This window comes from Embiotoca jacksoni, unplaced genomic scaffold, assembly GCF_022577435.1.
Source record: "Embiotoca jacksoni isolate LCO1_2020_lvr unplaced genomic scaffold, fEmbJac1.0.p SCAF_1, whole genome shotgun sequence".
Classification (NCBI taxonomy): Eukaryota; Metazoa; Chordata; class Actinopteri; family Embiotocidae; genus Embiotoca; species Embiotoca jacksoni.
The window spans coordinates 25,889,340-25,909,638 of NW_027185229.1; the positions used below are offsets into that span (position 1 = coordinate 25,889,340).

At 41.9% G+C, this 20,299-nt stretch overlaps 1 protein-coding gene across 1 annotated transcript; it reads right to left on the minus strand.

The window, feature by feature from the left end:
* Positions 1-123: 123 nt before the first annotated feature.
* Positions 124-18,231, minus strand: unm_sa1614 (un-named sa1614). The gene is made up of 28 exons (XM_069150072.1): positions 17,385-18,231; positions 13,249-13,321; positions 12,965-13,110; positions 12,044-12,118; positions 11,761-11,810; positions 11,438-11,567; positions 11,236-11,321; positions 11,060-11,135; positions 10,154-10,234; positions 9,934-10,031; positions 9,645-9,714; positions 9,071-9,158; positions 8,743-8,791; positions 8,088-8,260; positions 7,780-7,913; positions 6,940-7,031; positions 6,642-6,828; positions 5,808-5,893; positions 5,579-5,694; positions 5,158-5,225; positions 4,657-4,764; positions 3,992-4,274; positions 3,518-3,688; positions 3,372-3,435; positions 2,775-2,818; positions 2,171-2,325; positions 1,957-2,082; positions 124-1,701 (listed from the first exon to the last, which is right to left on the minus strand). The coding sequence occupies exons 1-28, from the start codon at positions 17,508-17,510 to the stop codon at positions 1,627-1,629; spliced, it is 3,030 nt and encodes a 1,009-aa protein (XP_069006173.1). The 5' UTR covers positions 17,511-18,231; the 3' UTR covers positions 124-1,626.
* Positions 18,232-20,299: the final 2,068 nt, after the last annotated feature.

Genomic DNA, 20,299 nt, shown 5'->3' on the forward strand with positions numbered 1-20,299 from the left:
GTCTTTTAACGGAGTCGCAGTGTAAGTCTCACTTGACCAACAACCTGCTGATCATCATTTATAGAAACCAAACAGACGAGATCAACTGAAACCACAGACAAAAAGAAACAATCTGAAACAATCAAAGAGTTTTGTTTTTTCTATTGGAAAAATTTTACAAACTTTGGCGGTAAAAGTTATAACAATTAAACCCAGATGACAAAAGTTCAGCAGAGAAGTTTTGTGTCAATAAAAGTTCCTATTTACGGCAGTGACAAAAAAAAATCAGCTCGTTATAACAAGATATTTTCCATGTTATGACATGTTTTTAGTTAGTTTTAACGGGAAACTTTCCTTGTTATCAAAACAAAATTGGTGTATTGTAATATATTAATATATAAATATTATGAAAAAGATGTGTTTTCTACACATTTACTGACTGACATTCGGGGACTGAGAGGTGTGATCGCAGGTCGAGGCCTAGACTTTTGTGACCAGACCTTTTTATACAATATAACTTTCTCAGAACATTTTAACTGGCTTACTTTTATCTTAGTAAGCTATTTAAAGTAACAGTACTTTAACTCAGTACAATTTTTTGATTTATTCCTGGTTATAACGCTGATATGTTTTGTAGAAGTTTCTTGTTGAAACCGAATTACTCGGGTTATCTAGTTCAGAGAAAAATATCTTGTTATAAAAAGACAAATAAGAAAATCTTGACAGTTTAACAAGACACAGAGTAAAGTCATTACTGTAATAGTGGCAGCAGAACGCTGCTGTACTCACTCACCAAAGTGTTGTGATATCTTCAGACATCGAAGGCAGCTGGAAGCATCAGATGTTTCCCGTTTCAGGCTTCACTTCCTCTGAAGACCACATTTACAGACCTGTAAACATCTGAGGTCCCATCTGTGTCTGTGTTTATATCCATCCTGTCCCAAACACTGATTTTACCTGAATTTAGAGCTTTGGTCTTCAGTTTCCTACAACCTGTTTTGCTCTGGTTTCTTATCTGGTCCATTAAAAGTCTTAGGTCCTGCACCAACAAGGAAGAGAAGCCTGAAAAGTGGCAGAAGTGGCTCGTATTGTTTTGTCGTCACAGATTTAATCACATGAAATAAATTAAAATAGATAAATTAGAATTAAAGTAGTTTAGATTAACTTCAAAATAAACGCCACGTTGATTGCTGTATTTTAAAGTGATCCTCCATTATCTGTGCTTAATAAAATATTTTTCATTTTAAATAATTTTTAAAAAATAAATAAACGTATCGGCAGCCTAAGCCTCGATTTATCGCTGTTCGGTCTGTGTGAGTCCGTCTCCTTGGCAAACATTATCCTGACCTAACCCGAGCCACAGAAAAATAAAGTGTCTTCACCGAAAGGTCATCCATAATGTTTCCATGGTAACGGAAGGCATGAGGAACAGCGGTTGCTGTGACAACAGTGGCTGTCCTGTGAACTCGCAGGATGCTGGAGCGGCGCCGTCTAATCCTGGGAGGTGAAGTAGGACCAGACCTGGAAGCCTGACCCGGTCCATCGCAGATCTGAGCTTCAGCTGGTTCTGGTTCTCCAGGCTCTGATGTGATCTGGATTTGTGCTGGTCCGGGGTCGGGTTGGTTCCTGGTCTGGTCCAGGTTCATGTCAGTCGGAGAGCAGCTGCACGAAGGAGGACGGAAACAAACCTCTCCGGTCCGGTTCATCCTCTATGTAACCGTGCTGCACAATGAATACACACAGACACACACACATACATAGTTTCTGTGCATGTGGAGAAACTTAAAACACGGCTGTTCAAAGTCAGAGGCGAAATAAATAAATCTAATTATTAATGAATTATAATCAACCAAAATATTCTGCGATCGAGTAAACATTGCAGCTCCAGTACAGTCAGGAGGTCAGCTGAGGCCACACTGACTGTTTCTCGTCCCATCAGTCATAGAACCAATCAGAGAGCAGGATGGTGATACGCACCCACCAATCACTGTCCTCCCGGGCCAGGACCACCAGCACCTGACCCTCAGTGAAGCTCAGCTCGTCGTGGTGGTCGGCCTGGCAGTCATACAGCGCCTGAACCCGCCGGCTGCTTGTTCCCCGAGGCTGACAGACAGAAGCAAATCACACAAGAAATGTTTCTACTAATAGTATTAATAAACCTGGAGGGCGAAAGCGTTTTTAAAGGTCTCACCAATGATCTGCGAGGAAGCGGCTGAGGGGCGGGGCCTCTGATGTCACAGTCAAAGCTCTGAGATCGGTGATTGGTGGGTGACATGTTGGGCGGAGCTTTACTGGCAGGGTGTAGGAAGTGGGAGGAGCTACCGTCACTTTCTGCCCACCGAAAACCTCAGAGAGATTAATGTCAATATTTCCGGTTATTTTCTAGAATTTATATATAGATGTATGTAGATTACCATCTCAATTAAGTAACTGTTTGGTCTACAAAATGCCAGATAACGCTTACAAAAATTTTAATCGCCGTTTCCTTTTGTTTGGTAACTCGCTCAAAAGCTGGCAAATCCTCACATCTGAGAATCTTGAACTATCAAAATTGTAACTTTTTTTTCTTTATAAATTGTTCTCCTAATTAATTAACAATCGTCACATAGCTATAAACATATTTGATTGACACTCCTGGATTAACAAAAAGTATAATAATAAGTCAAATGTATAATCGTATTTCGTCTCCTCCACTGTTCCCTATCAGCTAACGGTGATCACAGGCAGATGTGAGCGTTTCACAGACTCCGGAGAGATTAAACAGATGTGAGAGGATGTTTCTGGACAGGAAGTACCTCTGTCTGGTCGTTCAGTCAGCGAGCTGAGAGGAGAAGCTGGACTGGAGAGACAGAGAGGGAGAGGAGAGGGGAGGGCAGTTTAAGATCTGTGGTGTTTTATAGCTGAACACTTTGACCTGTAATACATCTTCTGTCCACCAGAGGTCAGTGCAGTCTCATAGTTCAGATAAAAACAAGAGCCGCTTCAATTTCTTCATGTTTCATTTATAAGAACAAACTTCCGACCTTAATCACATGTATCTTTAGGATCTCTCAGAGAATGTATTTAATTATGATTAATTGTATATTTTTCCGTGGGTTTTGATCACGGTTTGGACATCATGAATGTGTAAAGTAGATACAGGAAATTCAACCGACAAAATGGATGTCATGATGATAAAATAAATAAACGAATTCAAGTTTATTTTTGTATTACTGTGTTAGTTAAGTCTACAAAACTACTGGCAAAGAAGGATGTTGTTTTTAAAGAAAAGACACGTCTACACTGACACCCTGGTTGACCTGACATCACTACACCACTGACCAATCAGAAGCGTTATTCCAAGTGCGTGTGGTTGTGTTTACGTTCAGTGTGATTGTGTATCAGATACTTACACACACTTCTTGAAGGAGGAGTCTGGACCGCTGTAGATCCTCGGACTGGTTGGCAACCCATAATCTACGCACACGCACACACACACACACAGTTAATAACACTGTCACCCCGACAGATTAATTGCAGTGTGTCTCTCAGACGGTACCGTGCTTGCTGGACTCGGAGCAGCTCCTCTGGTGTCGGACGGCAATGGGAGGGGGCGGAGTCGTCTTTCTGTTTCCCGTCAGGGGGAAGAAGACCTCACCCTCTTCATCCTCTTCCTCCCCCGCTCCATCGCCTCCAGCAGGAGGAGGAGGAGGAGGAGGAACGTTGGGAGCTGGAGAGCAAAAGAGAGCAGAGAGGAAAGGATGATTTTTAATGTTCAGACTAAATGAAGGAATCAGGTTTTAACTTAAACATATGTTGATATAAAGCCTCCATGTTTTCTGGGTTTCTCATGTTTTAATTTGCACTTCACTTCAGCGTGATGATTACTGATGGAATTAATGGCTTCATACATCATCCTGGATTTACCAGGTACTTTATAGACAGAAGGTAATCCCAGCTGTCTGGGTTTGTTTTAACAGGCTTTTATTAGAGACCCAGCATTATTTGTTCATGCCATTATTTGAGTACCCACCTTTGACCCTGGGAGGCAGCGGGGGTGCGGGGGAGGACGGGGGAGGAGGAGGAGGGCTGGGGACGGAGCCAGAGGGGCGGCTGTGGAGCTCCATGGCCATGGCCAGCCTCCTGCCCACACTGAGGAGACCTCCGCCTGCTCCTCCCGGCGCTCCGGAGGAGGACAGCGTGATGGAGGAGGAGTTGGACTGATTGAAGCTGAAGGGACGGGAGGAGAAGGAGAAGGAGGGGGTGAAGGAGGAGGACGAGGAGAAAGAGGAGCGCTCCTTCTTCACTGGACCGTTCTGCAACAGAGGAGGAGGAAAGTGGTATTATATTTGACTTGTTAGCACCACTAACAGTCACACCACTAAAAAATTATGAGTATTATTGTTGCAATAAAAAGTTTAAACTTACATGGAAGCATTGTGATTTAACAACATTTTGTGATTAAGCTTTTATTTTATCAAGAATTTATGCACCATGATTGATTATTCTCTCAAGTATAAAAAAAAACACAAAAAACCCCCACAAAATATATATATAAAAACACAAAATACAAGAAGTCCGGTCCCCCACGCCACATGAACCTCCGCATATCAACATCACGTAATATTTATTTTAAGAGCAGAATTTTTTTTAGCAGTTTTGTTCTTGGATAATCATACTGTCAGTTGCCATGGTTACCTTGTCATCAAAGTCGTCATCACTGTCGTACAGATCGTCATGACGAAGCCTCCACTCGTACTCTACATGGACATGATGGTCAAACTTGTTGGACTGGGCCTGCTGCAGCTGCACACACACACACACACACACACACACACACACACACACACACACACACACACACACACGCAAATAAACTGTTACAATCACTTTTGTTTTTAAATGTCTTTCAGAACTTAGAACACAACATAACATTTTTACCTGCTTTTGATTATTTCATTCATTTATGTCATTGTATTTATGTTTTAATGTTCTATTCCCTAATTTACTTTTTTTCATCTGGTTTTATTTCATTTATTTAGTATTAAAATTATTCTTACTTTATTGGTTTTATCATTAATTTCCCATTACTTATATTTCTCGTGTGATTTGGTCCCAAATTACTTTTCTTTTTTACAGATGAAGTTTGATTCATTGATCGATGATGAAATGGACCGAAAATCAGAGTGATGACCTCACCAGCGCCTCACAGTGGCTGTGCTTCAACCTGCGGCTCATGTCCAGAGCAGTTTCTCCTAACTCGTTCTCTGAAACACACAAACAGTTCAAATATTAATGTACTGAAAGACCTCCTCTGTCGTCATTATCGTTGACAAGAGTGTTTCTACATTTGAGGAAGACATGGAAGGTAAAACATTCTTCCAAAAAATGTCCCACATCTCTAAAAATGTCCAAACTAAAAAAAAAAATACAAATTACTTTTGAAAAATGTCTTAATCTTCAAAAATGTCTCACTTTTTTTTTTGGAGAGTTAAGACTTGATTTCAGGTTCACTCGGTGAAAATATGGGGGTAAGGAGGGAATTCACAAGTACAATGTATTGATGTGTGTGTGTGTGTGTGTGTGTGTGTGTGTGTGTGTGTGTGTGTGTGTGCATTACTGATGTGTGTGCTGGCTCGGGCTCTCAGCAGCAGTTTCACACAGTCACTCTTGTTGTGCAGACAGCTGTAGTGCAGCGGCGTGTTTCCTGCTGATGTTTGCACGTCCACATTGGAGCTGACAAAAAAAAAACACACACATACACACACATGTAGGTTAACATGCAGGTGTACGACACTAGCACACACTGAGGTGTCACAACTCAACAAACGTCGTCACAGCAGACTGACCAGTTCTGAGCCAGGAAGTCCAGGATGTGCAGCGACGTCCTGTCGGCCAATAGGACGGCTAAATGGAGCGCCGCCTCCCCTTTCTCCTGTTGTCACGGAAACATGAAAGTGTGTGATTATACCTGATGTGTGCACCTGTGCATGAACCTGTATGTGTCTGTGTGTTTGTATACCTTTAAGATGTACGTGTGTATACCTGTGTATGTGTGTATATACCTTTAAGATGTTCATATGTATACCTGTGTGTGTGTGTATATACCTTTAAGATGTTCATATGTATACCTGTGTGTGTATATACCTTTAAGATGTCTGTGTGTATACCTGTATGTGTGTATACCTTTAAGATGTCCGTGTGTATACCTGTATGTGTGTATACCTTTAAGATGTTCGTGTGTATACCTGTATGTGTGTGTATACCTTTAAGATGTTTGTGCGTATACCTGTATGTGTGTGTATACCTTTAAGATGTTTGTGTGTGTACCTGTATGTGTGTATATACCTTTAAGATGTTCATGTGTATACCTGTGTATACCTTTAAGATGTTTGTGTGTATACCTGTATGTGTGTATACCTTTAAGATGTCAGTGTGTATACCTGTATGTGTGTATATACCTTTAAGATGTTCGTGTGTGTACCTGTATGTGTGTATACCTTTAAGATGTTTGTGTGTATACCTGTATGTGTGTATACCTTTAAGATGTCAGTGTGTATACCTGTATGTGTGTATATACCTTTAAGATGTTCGTGTGTGTACCTGTATGTGTGTATACCTTTAAGATGTTCGTGCGTATACCTGTATGTGTGTGTATACCTTTAAGATGTTCGTGTGTGTACCTGTATGTGTGTGTGCAGCGGCTGGCTCAGCTCCGCCCTCTGAGCGTACAGCTGGATCAGAGTGTAGATGTCGCAGCTCTTGGTCGCCTCCTGCAGGCCGAATCGCAGCGCTGCGGTCGAGCTGTGGCTCCGCCTCACAAAGTAAACGTCCTGATACTTTGACAGGATGAAGTCTTTACGCTCCGCCCTGCGCAGCATAAACACACAACATCACATTTGTTTAAATTTGACTAAAATTTAAGATTGCAAATGTATGTATGTATGTATGTATGTATATATATGTGTGTGTGTGTCTTACATGTGGCTGAGTTGGGAGGGTTTCAGTGAAGGACTCAGAAGGTTTGCCTCCAGTATTTCGTTAAAACCAGAGTTACCGACATTCCTGGCCAACTGGAGGAGCAAGAAGAACAAGGAATTTAACAGAAAACAAAAGGTCTGAATCTAACTTCAGAACCGTGACGACCGAGTCAGAGCTGACTGGAAAACTGTCGTCCTGCTACCTCCATGTGACGGGAAGAAATTCACCCTCCTGCAGCTACATAACTGTGATTTATGTGATGTAACTTATTAGATGACGAGTTAATCCGTTATGAACCCGTCCTGTCGTCCGCTGGGTGTTAATCAAGTGGAGCAAAGAGGTCGACAGCTGATAGAGCTTCCTTATAGAGAAGCTGGATTGTAGAGTTGCAAAGTGAGATCAATTATTTTATCTGCCTCTTCCATAGTAACAGTCCCATCAATCATATTCTCAGGTAGCTTGTTTTGGTGACTGGTTGAATAATAATTGAAAACAATAAATAACAGTGCTGGTAAATATGTGGTTATTTGATTTAAAAGTCTAACGTAAAACCCGGTGTACATAAAGATGTGAAGGGAGAATAAACTACAGCTCCCACGGTGCATTTAAATAAGAAAGATCCACAAACAAACCTTTATATTCAGTTAGTGTTAAGAGATGAGGACGAAGCTGTTACCACTAAGCTACCTGGATGTAGAAGCTGATTCATAATTAAACTCATGGTTTATCCCAAACTTTATAAATTGCATTATGTGAATGTCCTGTCCAGTGATCTCATTGTTCCACCCAGCTGACTGACGACTGGATGAACTGCTGGTGGATTCGACTCGTCCGACCCACCAGCAGGTCCGAGGTGCCCAGACTGTCCAGGCTCAGAGACTGGATCCTGGAGACGTGGACCCCCATCTCCCTGTGGATCCCTGAACACTCGATACAGGTCAGGATGCCGAGGTTGGTCGAGAGCCATCCAGGATCTGCAGAGCGAGAGAGAGCGAGAGAGAGAGAGAGAGTGAGCTCACCTCAACACTTCCTGGAGGTTTTTTCACATTAAAGGCCCTCCAGGAAACAAAGTGGACGCTGGTGGAGATCAGCTGGGAGGAGACACCAGACAGGACTCACTGATTGACGGATTCATTGATGGACGTTACCTGGAGCGCCGCAGTCGCAGCAGTTGTTGTTTCCTGGCATCCGTCGGATGTCGTCCGTGATGGCCCGGGTCAGATCCTCCACGCTGCTCTCGGGCCCTCCTCCCCCTTTCCTCCCCCCGTCCAGGGCCATACTCAGAGCCTCCTGTTTGCTGTTGCTGAGCACCGAGATCCAGCTGAACACACAAAAAACACATTTTTAATACTTTGTTTTAATTAAAACTTTTAACATTTGCAGACTTTTTTATATTTCACAAATTCTTCCTCGTTAAAACCTGGTGCCTGCATTACCCACAATGCAACTCTGACAACTCCGTCAGATTCAGGAGTGTTTAGCAGCTAATGTAGCCGCAAGCAGAGATGAGAAGAGAAAGCAGAGGTTTGATAAACGCACTTCTTTCTTTCGAACCTCCAGATTTTTTTTACCTTTTCATACTTTAAATCTTCAGACCAAACCAACGCAGACTCAAGTCACATCACTTGAGGACATGTAGATTGTTACAGCTCTCTTTGAAGAAAAAAAAAATCTTCATAAATGTTTTACACTACGCACCAGTACTCTTAAAGACCTGCAAACAGATTCAAATGTGTAAAATTGGTGGAGTGGCCCTTTAATGAACAGTCTGACTATTTTTTTTTTTTTTTTTTTTTTACTCACGCGACACACTCAGCTTCATCCTCAGCCAGGAAGTGGTAGGTCCGGTTATCTGGAAGAAAAAGTGTCCGTTAGAATTACGTGTGTTTAACTTTCATTTATATGTTTAATGTAAATCTATTGTTTTCATATTGTGTTTCATTACATTTATAATGTATTTCAAATATAGTAATGAACTTTAATCTGGGATATCAAAAGATTGCAGTGCTGGTTCTGCACATACGTTTTATTTATGCACACAGGTCTTGGGTCATCTTTATTTGTGTGTGTGTGTGTGTGTGTGTGTGTGTGTGTGTGTGTGTGTGTGTGTGTGCGTGCGTGCGTGTCTTACGAGAGATGAGGTCGAAGCATTTCTTGTCCTCCACGCTGGGTTTGACCTGACAGGTGAGCAGGTTGAGTCTGGTAGGAGGTTTATTCGGCTGCGAGAGAGAGAAGGAGGTTGAAAAGATTCAGTTCATCAAATCTTTATTTGTATGAAAACCTTTCATTCAGGTCAGACGGCTACACAAGAAAAATATAAATACATAGCAAGTCTGTGAAATATTAACATACGCCAAAAATAAAAGGTGAATAAAATATGACAAAACAACGATCATAAATGTCTCAACAAGCAGCGAGTCAGAAATACAGAACATTAAATAAAATCACATGAATTAAACAGTACGGCTGGTGTATCTGTTCATCTTTGTTTATCTTTTATATGTTTTTACTTTAAAAATGTTTTATAGAAAGCTTTTAGAAATACCAAAACATTGTCTGTTTTTTTTAAATCTCTTTACACTTTTCCATGCATCTTGGATGAAGGTGAAGTTGTGGTTGGATTTAATGCAAATGTTACACATGATAGCTTTAATGTTTAAGGTCAAAGGTTACAGCTACACACACACACACACACACACACTCACAGTAGCGTGCGCGATGGTCAGGTAACAGTTGTGAACTGAACATTTCCTCTTCTGCCACATTTTCCTCAACCTGAAACACAAACACAGTTTAAGTCACACTGATAACACCGACTGTCATTGTTGAGTGTTTCCGTCTGTTGGTACGTCTGTCTCTGTGAGGACCGATTTGAGTTTTACACTTTGCGAGTGAGAACAGTTCAAGCAGTCCTCGCCGAAGGACAGACTTTCAAAGGGTTGTTTGAGGATTAAGATTTATTTTTGGAATTAAATGAATTTATTTATCGTTTACCCGTCACTCTTCTTGTAGAGGAATCCTGCTCTCTCTGTTCCGTACTGTTTGTCTCCAAGGAGCTGATGCATATTGTACACCGGCTTAGGTAAAGTGTCCTTCACACACACACACACACACACACACACACACACACACACATACACACACACACACACACGTTAATCATCTGTCGAGCAGTAATATAAAGTAAGTGTTTATAAGTGTTTGTGTGTCTGACCTGCTCTGTGTGGACGACCGGCCTCAGCTGATCTCTGAGAGAACACAACTGTTTCTTCTCCTCCTCCTGACGCTGCTTCACCTGCAGACACACAAACAGCTCACCTGAAAAGCTGAACGACTCCAGGCTCACATGCTGCCGCCTGGCTCCTCCCATCAACCTGGGATTTCATTGGTTAATCACAGATTAAGTTATTTGAACTAACAGTGCACTTTTATTTTGAAATAAACGATGCGTAAAGATTGATGCTGATCAACAATCATATGATGTTCTGATCATTTGACTGTAGTTAAATTGAGCCGTTTTGAGTACTTCTTGGTATGATAGATCATTTTATTGACTGGATCAAGTCACCCGCTGATTTGTGAACTGCAGTTTGAAGCCTCGAGTTTGGCATTTTGGAGCCAGCAGAGGGGTGGATCTGACCGAGAACCTGAGGACACTATGTCCCGCCCACTTATACCCGCAACCTGACTGCACCTCAGCCATGTCAATCAAACCAGGCAAGCCCCCAAACATAGCTCTCTCTGAGGCCTAATATCTAATTAATCCTGAAGTCATTTTCAGAAGGACCATCAGCACACCGATCAGAAGGAGCAAATTGATCTAAAGACGCCAGAATGACTTGTGCAATAAATGTATTGACTTTGTATTTCATGAGAGAAACTGATGCTCTCTTTAATGGGAGTCTCTGGACCTAGAGGTTTGAGAGCCAGCCCCCTAGTGGCCCTCAGTGGTATTACACTTTCAGCCACTTCTGCATTGGTTTTACTTTTCAGACCCGTAGACTACTTCCCTTTTCATAAACAGTCTACAGGACAAATTCTATTGATACACAACACCAACAATCTGCCAGCGCCCCCTACAGGCTGCTGCAAGTATGGCTGCCGTTATTTGTTTTTGTACCGTGGTGAGGACTCCGTTCAGCTCCTCCATGTACTGCTTCAACCTCTGAGTGGTGGAGACACACTCCTGCAGGAAACTGCACACGCACACGCACACGCACACACACACACAGTCAACACAACCATGTCAGTTTACAGCATGTAGCTCTGTCAGTGTGCGTGTTTGTGAGATCCTACTTGTTGTGGCTGTGGTAGTGTTTGATGAGGTTCTGCAGGAGGTCGACTCCCCTCTTCGTCTTTATCTCATTGACCTTAATTAGATACTGAGAGAAAGAGAGGGGAGTCAATTTATTCGACACAGATGTGATGATTGGGGAGAAGAGGCGGAGTAAAAGATGAGGGTAAAGGTGACAGAGCAGCAGGAGGCGGAGTCACTGACCTCGCACATGCTTAGTTGGAAGGATCTCCTCTCCTTCTCGAGCTCCTCTGCGATTTCCCCACCGCTCACCTCGCTCCTCACCATCCCATATTGACGAGCTAACTCCCTCTTCTCCTTCTCCACCTGCTTACTGCACACAGAGTTTAAACACTTTACTTATCTAAACACGGAGACTTTAACAGGTGCACATCCAGGCGTCTAATTTATCCAGGATGTGACATTTACATGCACAAACATATAACAAGGACACCTCACAGGCATAATATGACATACCAGCATTCATGTAAACACTCTCATTATAATTCAGGGTGATCATCACTTACAATCTGCTCTCATAGTCTCTCCATGATCTCTCAAAAGGCTTCTTCAGATCCTACAAAAAGACAGATGACAATAAAAAAAAAAAATTTAAAAATCACAGAACCAGATAATTATCATTACTGAGGAAAAGAGAAAAAAGTGACCAGCAGAACCATGTTGAGGCCACGTGTAGATAACATGACTGTAACAGGTTTTAGAGATGGACTGACCTGAAGCCTGTCACTGTTACAGTTTATATGAATGATGCAGGTGATATGAAAGCAGTGAATAAAACAGAGTCCTCACCCCCTTCACCTCCCTCAGGTCTCCTTTAACCAGAGAGTCCATGAAGAAGTTGATGTTGTGGAGCATGCTCTTTAACTGCACACACATAAACAAACAACAGGTCATCTACTGTGGAAAAACTTAACTGCTGAAAAGCATCGTGGGTAATACTTCACATTTTGCTTAACATGAAAATTATGATTTCTTGTACTAAAATATAAAAGAAAATTGTTGCACATCTGCAGTACTTTATAAAAACAACTGAGAAGACTCCCACAATCAAAAAGTTTGTGCTGAACTAGTTAAGAACAAAACATTGTTGTTGTTTTTTTTAATTCAAGGTTTTCCCAGTGGAGTCTGGAGTGAACCACTTTCTAAATAAACACGAGCTGATCTTAGTGGAGTTTAGGGCAAACTAATTTCAAGAAAACTGGATTCGCTAATTAAAGAATTAAGGGCCCATTATGGTTTTGATCAAAAGTTTTCCAGTTTGAAATAAACAGCTTTTCTCAATGAGGTTAATAAATTAAAAATTTTTCGATGGGAGTTTGGTATGATCAGTTGAGCACTAATCACAGGGTTCACATTATGTATTTCCAGTCGACCAATTACGATCCAGATGGAAGACTTTAACCCTCCTGTTGTCCTCGGGTCAAAATGACCCGCAGCTGTGTTCAACCAAGTTCTATTTTATTTTCATATTTTTTGGGATCATTGGTGACAAGGAGGCTGTGAGGGTTTCTTTAACGAATGATGACCAATGATCCCAAAAAATATAGAAATAAAATAGAACTTGGTTGAACACAGCTGCGGGTCATTTTGACCCGAGGACAACAGGAGGGTTAAACCAGCTTTAAAGTAATTGGAGATGGCAACTCCTTATCAGGTGCGGATGGTGTGTGTGACCTTTGACCTCTGTGATATCACGCTACTTGTACTCACCAGGTTCTTCATGGGAGAGAGGAGCTCTTTGGAAAAGTCGGCCAGGCGGCAGAAGGCGGAGCCGACCTCCGTCTCGCCGTTTGAGTGACAGTTAACTGACAGCTTCTCCATGGAGTTGATGTACTGCTCCAGGTAAGACACGTGGTCTGACAGAGAAACGCTGTTAGTAAAGGCAGTAATGTGTGTTAAGGTGTGTTAATGTGTGTGTGTGTGTGTGTGTGTGTGTGTGTGTGTGTGTGTGTGTGTGTGTGTGTGTGTGTGTGTGAGAGAGAGAGTGTGTGTACCTTGTCCTGATGTGTATTTGGCTTTTGCAGCTTTCTTCATCTTCTGCAGGACCAACCGGTCGCTGTCCAGAGCCTGAACAAACACAAACACATTATTGATCCGTCAGTGTGTGTGTGTGTGTGTGTGTGTGTGTGTGTGTGTTTGTGTGTGAATGGGGGGGGGCAGTAATTCACCTGCTGACTCAACACACACACACACACACACAGAGAGGACGTGCTTTGTTCTGGCAGCAGACAGCTACATTCCTGTGTGTGAACCATCACCAGTCACAATCTCCACATGAAGCAGCTCCAGCTGGATGCTGCCGGTTGGAACTGAAGCTTCAGTCCAACAGAGTTCATCAGCATTAAATCACAAGAAGATATACGTGCGTTTATACCGAGATCTGTCCGTATTATATCAGGATGTGCGAGTCGATATGATGGGAGAGTTTCCACGTGATCTATAAAAAAAAAAAACTTGTGAGCGTTTCTTATGCTGCCGCTTCTCACTCATTACAGATGATTCCTGCTGTGCATCCAAAAAACACCAATAAAACTACACAAACATGAGCTGCATTCCTTCTCAGAAAGTCACTCGACACGGAGAGCAAATTGTTAAAAACACTGCCACTGCCAAATCTTTGACGGCCACCGAAACTGTTCTGCACGTTTGCGCACCTGCAAACACTTTGAACCAAGAATACTAACATTGAATAGCAGACAACAAGTCATCCGAATGTGAAAAAACCAAACAAAAGATTTTACATGACTGCTCCTGTTTTATAAACATTGATTGTGAAAAGATGTTTCACTTAAATTACGTGATCAAGACAGGAATTAAAAGAATATGATGACATGAGGCCACCAAAAGGTTCAGTAATGGTGTTATTTCCGGGTTTCTTGCGTAGAACTTTAGATGAGAAAAAGTTTAATCTCACATTAATTGAGACAAACGTGAAGTAAAAGATTTTTTTTAAAAGTCCTGAGTGGAGTGGATCCGGCAGTCGGCACAAATCGAGCACTGAGCCACTATAATTTGTATATTAACCATGACGGCTGTTTTACTTTAACTTGAACATGTGACATCTGAACTACAACCTGGATAATGGATTTAATTCTATTTAAACTGGGGGAAACGGATAATTACGTGAACTCATCTGATGTGAATGCGGCGATATGCCTTTTTCACAGCAGACAATGTGACTTGTCAAAGTAGAAAAAGGGTTATTATTGATAACATTAACATGGATATATTATACTCATGTAAGCGGTCTCTGTTGTGAAACAGTAATATTATTTTTACCTCCCCCTTGTGTTGTGTGTTGGACCGTCTGCTTATTGATGTGTTGCTGACATTTAAAAAAAAAACAAAAAAAAAAAACAGCACAAACAAAGTGTTTTATCTATAAAACATTTCTCATCAAAGCTATAATTTACAACTTTCCGGGCTCTCCTGTGAATGCAGCACCAGTGTGCCGGCTGCAGATTAACTCACAACCGTATTAATAATCACAACGCTGGCTCCTCCTCATTACCATCAAATAACAATAGAAATGAATGGAGATGAGTATTAACCTGTTGCCGTGGTAACATATGCTGACTCTGTCGGGGGTACATGGTGTGGGGAGGGGGGCAGTTGGAGTCTGTTTTTCAGGCTTCGGGTCAGTGACTCCACTGAGGTGGTGGTTGTGTGTGTGTGCGCGCGCGCGCGTGTGTGTGTGTGTGTGTGTGTGTGTGTGTGTGTGTGTGTGTGTGTGTGTTGGGGGGGGTGCTGCCTGCTGGTGTAAATCGTCCCCCCCCCGTCCAAACACACAGACCTCACACAGCAGCCGAGCAACTTCACAACTACATTAATTGAATCGATTAGAAAAATAAATAAATTTTGTCCCGAGGCAAAAATGAAATAAGTCGCTTCTAACAGGCCAGAAAAAAACGTCAGTTACACAAATCATTTGTTGTTACTTTTGGAATTTAAAATAAAAGCATCATATCAGCTTTCTTGAGTTACAAAATGTCTGCTGACACCAACGCGTTCAGAGCAAAGAGGAAACTGTAGCTCTGCTCAAAATAATACATAAAAATAAAGCTTTTCTACTTTCTTTTTCCGTCATTATGAAGTTGATCTGGCCCAAGTCACTTCTTTGCCTCTTCAACAATGTTGCCGTGGCGACTGGTTTAATTATCAGCTGTTAACCTCGACGAACCAGCTGTTAAAATTCACTTAACTGTACTTAATAGAAGCAGAAATAGGTTGGTTTTTTTTCCTTCTTGAAATTTAATTGAAATTTGTGAAAAATCTGTGTGAAAACCCAGTGTTTTTCATTAAATGATCTGTTGCTATAGCAACTGCGCATGGCAGCGTACCGAGGTATCTTTTATTTACCCCCCAAAAGCTCCTGTTGCAGCAGCATCCTGTGAAGGTAAAATATTCAGGGTGTTGTTGTGGTTGTCGTCAGTGACGCGTTGGCCTCCGACAGCGAGCTCGATGAGCCGTAGATGTTGTTTTAATTATGTCGTTCATTCAATATTTATGTTTTTTTGTTTTTTTTTTGGCGACTTCTGACAAACACCACTTCCCGTGAGCTCCACGCAAAATTGTTAAGCGAAACGTCTCGACTCTGGAGAAAGTGGCGAGCACGCGAGTGAACGGAGCGAACGCGGTGGAAGTTGTTCAACTGCAACCAGAAAGTGGAACAGCAGCAACGACGATGACGTCGGCACCAGAGGTTGTAGTTTGTTCAGTTCCTCTGCTCTTAAAGTCGTCCCTGTGTGACTGCACAGGTACAAAGCTGTGCCGTTTTCTGCCATTAAATTTTTAAACGCTGTCCTATATTTCCGAGTGTTTGGTAAAACAGTGACACCTCTCTCGGTCCCTCTGCTGAACGTCGCGGGGCAGGAAGTCTCATGAATAAATGAGCTGAAGACTTGTTTTAAAAGGCCGCGGGCGTTTTGTTTTCAGCTTGTCCGTCTGTCCGGCCGTATGTCCGTCCCGTTCTCGTTCTCGTGATAGGTCATAAACGTCCTGAGGGGATTCCTTTAAATCTGGCACAACGGTGAACTGATTAGGTTTTGGTGGTCAAAGGTCAAAGCTCAAAGGTGTCCTCTAAAAGCACGTATGTGTGTGTGTGTGTGTGTGTGTGTGTGTGCGTGTGTGTGTGTGTGCGTGTGTGTGTGTGTGTGTGTGTGTAGCCATAACTCAAGAATTCATCCACTAATTACGACCTGGTTTGACAGAGACGTCTGATAGGATAAAATGATGAAGTAACGACATTTTATATCCAAAAGGTCAAAGATCACTGTGACATCATGATGTTATGCCAAAAGCACTTTTCAGGCCATTGTTCAACACCTGGAACATTTCATATTTGGTCAAAAACTGAATTGGCGACACTGTCATTGGGTTATTCCATCTTTAACCTGCTGTGAAGCATTCATGTTTAAATCAAAGTCTTCACCACATGAATTAATATCTATCTGGACAGAAATGGCTGTAAACTGCAACCTTGCAGTTTTACTTAGTCTTAACTTCAAGTGCGATTCCTTAAAGGGATTGTGAGACGCTCCATAAATATTGATGCAGACCTGAGCTCATAATGAGCGGTGAATGTTTTGCAGACGTTGTTCAGTTTGAACATGTTGTGTTTGCGGATATTTATCGAAGGCTCTGCACATCCTCACAGGTGAGCTGCATTACGTAATGTCACCGATAACAATAGATTACAATGAAGACTGAGAATAAAGAGTAAATTGTCCCACGCTGACAGGTGCAACACAGTCCTGAAAAGAGCTCCAATCCTCTAAAAACAAATGACATCATCTGTGTAGGTTCTCCTTCTTGAAACATGTCAGTGTGACGTTTAATGTAATTTTTATGGAGATGGGGTTAAAAATACTGACAACAGCACAGATCCCCTACATAAAATAAACTGTATAGGCGTACACAGCAGACAGAGAGGGCCGGGCGGGGAGGGGGCGGGGAGGGCGTGGGGGGGGGGCAGTTAAATCCACCCCTGAAGCAAAACGATGACTTTACAGTTGTGAGGTTTCTCCCGATCAACACATCTAAATACGATACTATTTCTACTATTACTACGTCCGTCCCCCCCCTCCCACCTCTCCCCCCCCACCACCACCACCCCTCCGTCTGTACTGACCTCCTCCAGCAGGTAGACGGTGTTCCTGCAGCTGAGCATCTTGGAGGCGAAGGAGGAGGTGGTGGGAGAGCTCCAGTCCTCCTGAACCTCGTGCACGAACTCCGGCACTGACACGCACTCCGGCATGGTGCTCCTCAATCCGGGGCACACTGGACAGGGACAGGGACCGGGACCGGGAACGGGACCGGGACCGGGAAAGGATCAGGACAGGACCAGGACAGTCTAACAAGAGTCTGACTGATCCGCTCCACACAAAAGACTGCAGACACAACGCAGAGTCAGTGATAATAAATAAATTAAATCAATTTAAAAATCCACCAAACAGATGTGAAATAATCCCATCAGCGGTGCGTCCACACCTCACAGTCCCGTGAAGAAGAAGGAGTATTAACCGGCTGATAAAAAAAAAAGGTAATTAAAGAAGCTGCTGGGTGAATCCTCCGTCAGTGTAAACCGCAGCAATGATTCTCCAAACAAAAGATGATTAAATCCAGCAGGAAATAAAAACCTTCACTGCACGGACTCCTCAGAAATGTAAAGAAATTTGAACGCTGCCGGTTCACTGGCGGACTGAAACGAGCAAGTCCTCCTCCGGTGGAGCGTCTTCATTCAGAGGAAAAAAAAACCCACAAACGCGCCCGGGTCTGACAAAGAGCGGAGGAGCTGAGCGGAGAACCGGACCCACCGGACACCGGGACCGGGTTCAGATGAGAGAATAAAATCGGTCTTTGCTCTTTGCTTCATGTCTTTCCATCACCAGCTGTTGTCTTTTTTTTTTTTCCTCCTGTTTTTGCTTCTTTATTCAAACCGCATGGACAGGCGCGTTCACGCGGCACAGCGGCGGAGCCCTCTTCCGCAGCGGCGCGCACTGCTGACCGAGCACAGAGGTACGCTGGGTAGACCGGGACACAGCCTCCTCCGAATAAAACCCCATTACATCAGCGCCACTCTGATCAATGTCAAACCGATTAAAGGGAGTTGACAGATGATTCAAGTGGATTAAAAAATGGCCAGAATTTTCTTTCTTTAAAAAAAAAGATCAAAGAAAGGACAAAAACATGAAAATACGGCTAGTCTCTAAAAGCAAAATCTGTTTCTCGTAAATTAAGAGACTCTTTTTCTATGAAACAAAAAAATACATTTGACTAATTTTATTCCTTTACATAGAGTCTACAGATAAACAGGAACACCAACATGTTCACAATAACTGCTGTCTAATGCAAGTAGCAGGTAAAATGCATATATTACACTACACAGCATGTACTTCATCACGTGTTTATCTCCATAATACATTAACATATTCAGATGCTGATATTTGCCAGTAGGAAAAACACAAAGTACAACAGAGGCTCTCATAGTTGGTCAATTTATTAAAATTAATAAATGTGATATTATGACCCAATAGAAAAGAGTTTTCCAAAGTAATCTGACAAAAGCTTGATTGTCCGTATTAAATTTCAAAGCACCTCATCATAATTGTTGAGATATTTTACTATCCAACTTTCTGCATGGCGGCACTTGAGGAAAAGTAAGTTGATCACTAAGGTCAGTAGATTTTATCTTCTGGGGACAATGAACGTCTGACATTTCTAGCTGATCTGTCAAATAAAAACTTGGGTTATTTGAGGCCAGATCAAAGTGGACAAACCCTGAGAGTCAACCAATAGTGTTTTCTGACAGCGGTCAACCAATTATTGGCATTAAACTGCCCTTCATACTCGTCTTCTGACATCATTTCCCTTCTAGTGTCCGAGGCAACGAGCCTGAGTTTATCTCAATGTGATCTGACGTCATCACGGAGGAAACAATCAGAGCAAACGTCTGTAAACAAATACTCTGTAACTTCCTGCTCATGCAGAAGACGAGGACGAAGTCTGACAGCTCGGTCTTGTTTTTTTTTTTATTGTTTTTTTTTTTTATCAAACTCTCCTTGCCCTCACACAGCCTGTCCTAGTAAAGTTCCCCCAAAAGCAAGAAAACATGACAAAGTGTCTTTAAATGAAGATGTAATGTAGTCGTTGTAATGAGTTGGAGTGAAGTGCTCTATAGGGTGCACTGTATGGGAGGAAAGCAATGTGACCTGAGATACTCTACCCTAAACAAAGCTCTTACAATGGAGTCAACTGGCTATTATGGTAGAAAATGATGCATCTTTTATAAATTTCAATACAAGAACTGAGACTACTAAAATGTTTTACTTGGTCCTCTGCTTATTTATGTCCTCACCAGTTAAAATCCCAACCAATTAATTTTGAATGGGAGAAGGAAATCTCATGATTTATTTACAAAGGAAGCAACCAAAGGTCTAAATATAATGTTTTAATCATCAGTAGGAAGAGAGGTTGCATGTTCCCTTCCTCACCTTGGGAATTCTTCGCTTTCTGCCTAATTAAAAACTTCTGTTCTTTAGTACAATGGAGAATATGACACACGACGGAAGGAGATGGAGAAAGTGTAACAGGGAATCCCAGAACAAGCGACGATCGTGAATCAGAATTTATAATATTATATAATATAATAATAAAATGTTTTAAATGTTGAACAAATGTTGAATCTGCTGATTAAAAGAAGGCCAGCTTCACCCCTTGCAGATAAAACACATGAATTCAACATGTTTTCCCACATGGGACACATGATCACATGTATGACACATGTTTACCACATGGTTACCACATGGTTACCACATATAGTGAGAAGAGCTAATAGGAAAAATACGTTTTTCAAATTAATATTGTGATTAAATAGTTTTTTTTCCTGCCTGCAGACAGACTGACAGAATCATTGTTGCTAAATAATATTAATATTTATGAATTTTTTTGAAGCAGATAAAAGGATTGATCCTTTTGAAAACATTTAGAAAAGCACAACTATATTCAATCAACAAAATTCAACCCATTACAATTGATAGTTTTGAT